Genomic DNA, 5,643 nt, shown 5'->3' with positions numbered 1-5,643 from the left:
TATAATAAGTAGTGATATGGTGATTTTTTATTCCACGATATTTTTAAATTTACACATACAAATATGATATACGCTATATATTTTCCCGTTATTATTTGTGGCGCTCACCGGTGTCGAGGCCACTGGTTTTGCGCGTCACCTCGGCCTGGTTGAGGAAGAGCAGTGATTGCAGCCAGCGGAAAAGAGAGAAAAGGGAGAAAAAGAATGGCAAAATACTACTTCATTTTATATTATAAATCGTTTGACCTTTTTCTAATCAAACGTAGTCAAGTTTATAAAAATATTTAACAACATCTAAAATATGAAATTATTTTTTATTAAATCCAACATTGAATATAGTTTGATAATATGTTTGTTTTGTGTTGAAAATAATCGATAGCGCTAATTCAAGCGCTGCGCGTTAAACAATAATTAACGCGCCTCGGATCTCGCTCCCACCTCCCCTTTTCCCTTTTTTCTGGTTCTCTTCCATTCCCACCTTCCACTCCTATTTTTCCGTTTTCTTTTTCTATCCCCTCCTATTCCTGTCCCCTCCTACCTTAGCTGTCTGCATTCGTGTTGTTTTGTTTCGAGTAAAATAATTACTCCCCACTTCTATTTTTCCGTTTTCTTTTCTATCCTCTCCTACCTCGGCTATCTACATCCGCGTTGTTTTGTTTCGAGAGAAGGCAAGTGGATCGGATGAGGAGGAAGAGAAGAGAAGAGAAAGGGTACTTGATAAGTGGTATGGTTTTTTATTTTAAGTCGGACCCACCGTAATGTCTCCTTTGCTATACATACATTGTAGCAAGGCTTTATTAGCTAAAGACCGGGTTCATATGGAGCCACCTATACAAGTAGACATTATACATATACAGTGCTGATACCCTTACAAGTATGTTCTTTAATGCCTAAAGGGAGATATGTTAAAAGGAAAGGTATAGTTTAAATTTTCTAGGTAGCTGATGATAAAGTACGCAGTATTTTGTTTTTCAAAAAAAAAAAAGCCATGCACATGTGTCATGTGCCCTTGCATTGATATAGCTGATTGATTTGCCAGACCAGATTCAAATCATAGGATGTTCGCTTACCACCCTTGCCTTGTGGTGCCCAGTGGGCGCCAAGAGCGCCTTACGACGACGTACGAACCTGGTTAGGAAGACGGTACGGTACAAAACAGAGCATATGCACAAATTCCACAATCTCCGTAGCTGCCGATTTCGGCCCGGCCCACAACGTAGCCACTAGGCCCATTTAAAACCATCTGCCTGCTTCAGCGCGCCGGCCCGGCCGCCATATTGATCGATCGACTGCCGCCGGCACGGTGGCTGGCCGTGCCGCACGTACGTCTCGGTTGGTGCTCGCCGGCGGCGATACGCGGCATGCGAGGCAGCTCCTGTCGCGCCGCGCGTGGACGTTGGGGAAAGGCCGCTATGTCCACCGGAAACAAGGAAGAGCAAAATTGCAAAAACGCTAATTAGTAATTAACCTCGCGATGCAATTAATTAACAAATTTGGTGAGACTCTCAAATGTTGGCCAATATCAGTATAGGCCTTAAGGCAAATGACCTAGGGCTCCATAAGCATTGATCAAGCACTACAAGAAATTTGGTCTTCTATGACAAATTTCATATGACAAAACACATTTTAGTCACAGTAGTGATGCGTTTATGACAATTTTTCTTTGGATGACAAGCGTTTGTGACTAAGTTGTAATTTAGTCATAAACAAATGTCACCATGTGCCTTTCCCATTTTTTGTGACAATAGTTCATGACGAAAGTGAATGAATATGATTGTCATAATTTAAAATTCATTTTTTTTTAAAAAAAGGAACACCTTGGCACAACCACGTGAGCATGTCTAGGTGGACATGTGGGACCCATGTGTAAGTTAGAATATTAACTGGAAAAGAATAAAAATGTAGCGCTTCTTGCAATGAGGAGGGATAGAACCCACGCCCTCTAGCTGACTGGCTTCCTAGGACAAACTACTGAGCTACTCTTCCGTTGCTGTGTAATTATTGATTCTTTTCATCTTGTACATTTTACACACTGGGAGACACAAATGACCAAAATAAAAATTATAGATCTTGATGAATTATACAACCTTGATGTTTATGACTTTTTCAATTGAAATCATTTAGTATTTGAAAATGTTGTTTGAATTGTCATAATTTGAAATTCAAATTCAAATTATTGAAACAGAGTCATATAGCAAAATGACCAAAACAAAAGTTGTAGATATTAATGATTTATACAACTTTGTTGTTGATAACTTTTTCAGTTGAAATCATTTAATATTTAAAAATATTGTTTGAAGTTGTCATAATTTGAAATTCAAATTTTATATAGTTCAATAAAACTCAGATGGAGAAATGACCAAAACTAAAATGGTATATCTCAATAAGTTCTACAACTTTGTTTTTACAACTTTTTCATAAAAGTTGATTTATTATGTCTTTTGTGTGTTACTTCACAATAGTATAAGAAAATAAAAAGAAAAAAAGGGTTAAACAGAGATGGAATGAAGCTATGGGCCAGCCCTTTTGCTCCTCCCTCACCGAGAAGTCCATTTTGCCTCCCTCCTTTCAATTAATTTCAAAATATTAAACCTTCGAATCGAATTTTATCATAATAAATAAACTTATGTGAAAAAGTTGTCCAAAACAAAGTTGTATAATTTATTGAGATCTGCCTATCTTATTTTAGTTATTTCTCCATCGGAGTTTGATTGACCTATATAAAATTTGAATTTCAAATTATGACAACTTCAAATAACATCTTTAAATACTAAATGATTTCAACTGAAAAAGTCATCAATAACAAAGTTGTATAACTCATCAATATCTACAACTTTTATTTTGGTCATTTTGCGATATAACTCTGTTTCAATAATTTGAATTTGAATTTCAAATTATGACAACTTCAAACAATATTTTGAAATACTAAATGATTTCAACTGAAAAAGTCATCAATAACAAAGTTGTATAACTCATTAATATCTATAACTTTTATTTGGGTCATTTCTTCATCCAATAAAGTGATAGTAATATTGTTCACAAATTTTACATATCTCCCTTATAGTTTATAAACTATATAAGAGATATGTAAAATTTGTAAACAATGTTATAAATCGCTTTGTCAGATGAAGAAATGACCCAAATAAAAGTTATAGATCTTGATGAGTTATACCACTTTGTTATTGATTACTTTTTCAGTTGAAATCATTTATTACTTGTAAATATTGTTTGAAGTTGTCATAATTTGAAATTCAAATTCATACTGTTCAACAAAAAGTCATATAGAAAAATGACCAAAACAAAAGTTGTAAATCTTGATAAGTTATACAACTTTATTGTTAATGACTTTTTCAGTTGAAATTATTTATTATTTGAAAATATTGTTTGAAATTGTCATAATTTGAAATTCAAATTGTCTAATCAAACTCGGATGGAGAAATGACCAAAAGAAAAATGGTAGATCTAAATAAGTTATACAAATTTGTTTTTTACAACTTTTTTATACGAGTTGATTTAGTGCCATAAAAATTGATTCGAAATTTCAAATAAAAAATTTCCCTCCTCACCACTTCAAAATATTTCATCTTTCCTCCCCCCTCTCTCCCCCATGATATTTTCCCCTTCTCCTCACTCCTCTCCTTCCTCTCTCTCTCACTCTTTCTCTCCTCTCCCTCTCTTTCTCTTCCTCTCTCGGCGCGTGGGCGGCGTGCGCGTGCCGGCGGCTGGCGGACGCCGCGTCGTCCCCGTCGCTCGGGCTGCCCCCTCCGCGGCGGCGCCGACCTCGACGACGACGACGAGTGGGTGGCGACGACAACGAGTGGGCGACGACGACGACGACGCGGGTGGTGGCGGCGGCGCCGACCCCGACGACGACGACGAGGGGGCGGCGACGCAGGCCTCGTCCCGCCCGGATCCGGCGGCGGCGGGCCTCGTACCGCCCGGATCCGGAGGCGGGAGTGGGCGGCGGGAGTGGGGGCGGCCGGCGGCGGGAGCGGGGGATCCGGTGGCGGCACGGCGGATCCGGCTCGGGCGTGGCGATGACGACCTCCCCGCGGCGACGACGACGGCGGCGGGCGGCGGCGGCAAGGTCGGGCGCGGCGGATCCGGCGCGGTGGCGAGCGGCGGCGGCGAGCTCGGGCGCGGTGACGACGACCTCCCCACGGCGATGACGACCTCGGCGACGACGACGGTGGCGGGCGGTGGCGGCGAGGTCGGGCGCGGCGGATCCGGCGCGGTGGCGAGCGGCGGCGGCGAGCTCGGGTATACGCCCTGACTCTTGCCTCTATATTATGCTCTGCCTATTTAACTAGAAATAGTAGCACAATATTGATCTTATCTAGTTATCTTAAGCTCTTGAGGTTAAATAGAACAATGATTATTTCAGCACAACTTGAGCCATTAGACACAAATTTGCATTGAAACAACACTTGAAAAGGATCTTCATCATCTACAAATATTTAGTAGTCTATTACACCCATATAGTGTACAGTTTGGTTTGTCATTGGAGTGCTTACTAGATAGTTAGGGTGACCAACTGCTCTTTCCATCCTAGGGAGAAGGAATTTCACTCTGTTATAGCCTATACCACTTCTTTGCTGCTGCCTTTTGTTGCCAGCATTTTGATCAATTCTTTTCTGAACTCACCACAGTTGTCTTCACCATAATGCAAGTTGCCATGTGTTCTCCTTAATATTATGTGACTTAATTGATTTTAGCACTTATATCTGTCACTCTTTGTGTTGATCTGTTATCTGCAAAGTTGCCATGCACGGCAGGATGCGGGTTCCGCCTCCATCTCCGCTCTGGTGCTCTCAGCCAGCCCAGCGACCAGCCTCCCGCTCCCACTCCGGTGCTCCTGGCTGGCCTCCCGCTCCCGCTCCGGCGCTCGTCACCTCGGTTGCTCATCCCTAGTCCTGCAGCCTTCGCTTCGATTCCAGCGGAACGCAATGGCCTTCCCCTGCAGGTAAGGTAATGAACAGCTGCCTATGCTTCTCTTCCTCTAGTTGACTAGCGCATCAGCTCTGTGCCTCTGGTATCAGAAATTGGATTGAATTTGGTGGGCTCAAATTTAATGGGCCTGTTTAGTCTATCGGGCTCCAACATTTTATATAAACTATATTTTTTCTACATTTCAACATGTGTGTTCGGCACCCCATTTCAACTTGTGTATGCTATTGGTGCCATGACTGAAGCTGTAAGTGGAGTGGTTGCTGCAGTTGGTGAACAGGCGATGATTGGAAGTTGCCATCTGTTGTTGCCTTGACTACAATGATTTTGATGGATGTATGTTTGGTATTACTGATTAGTGACCTGGTGATCTGTTGGACTTGTAGGACTTTGGTGGACGTATTTTGTTGTGATTCATTTGTATGGATGGTGAATGTTTAGAACTATTATATGTACAATTATATGGCTGTATGAACCATTAATTTTGGAGGAAATGATCTGTTTGGATGTCTAATTATTTTTGTTATAAAATTATAAGTTGTTTATTATTTATGATGATTCTTTAAATGAGCTTGGGCTGCAATATCAGCTGTAAAATGGGCTGAAATACTACTGGGTTTACATGAAAAAAATAAAAAGGCTGTTGAGAAATGGGCCAAAATTGGTTGGCTGGCCCATGGGCTAGTTAGGCTTATT

The 5,643-nt window shown here is 41.1% G+C and overlaps 1 protein-coding gene across 2 annotated transcripts; it reads left to right on the top strand.

The window, feature by feature from the left end:
* The first annotated feature begins 627 nt into the window (after positions 1-627).
* Positions 628-5,388, top strand: LOC127753507 (uncharacterized). 2 transcript variants are annotated; one of them, XM_052278994.1, is made up of 3 exons: positions 4,166-4,260; positions 4,760-4,963; positions 5,334-5,388. In XM_052278994.1, exons 1-3 carry the CDS (start codon positions 4,166-4,168, stop codon positions 5,386-5,388), a joined length of 354 nt encoding a protein of 117 aa, XP_052134954.1. The 2 variants fall into 2 exon arrangements, 1 of the variants encoding a protein (XP_052134954.1); XR_008012584.1 differs by lacking the exons at positions 4,166-4,260; positions 5,334-5,388 and adding an exon at positions 628-724 and having other exon boundaries at positions 4,760-4,848.
* Positions 5,389-5,643: the final 255 nt, after the last annotated feature.

This window comes from Oryza glaberrima, chromosome 10 (genome assembly GCF_000147395.1).
Source record: "Oryza glaberrima chromosome 10, OglaRS2, whole genome shotgun sequence".
NCBI lineage: Eukaryota > Viridiplantae > Streptophyta > Magnoliopsida > Poales > Poaceae > Oryza > Oryza glaberrima.
Note: the sequence above shows the minus strand (reverse complement) of the source record. Positions and strands in the feature narration are given on the sequence as shown.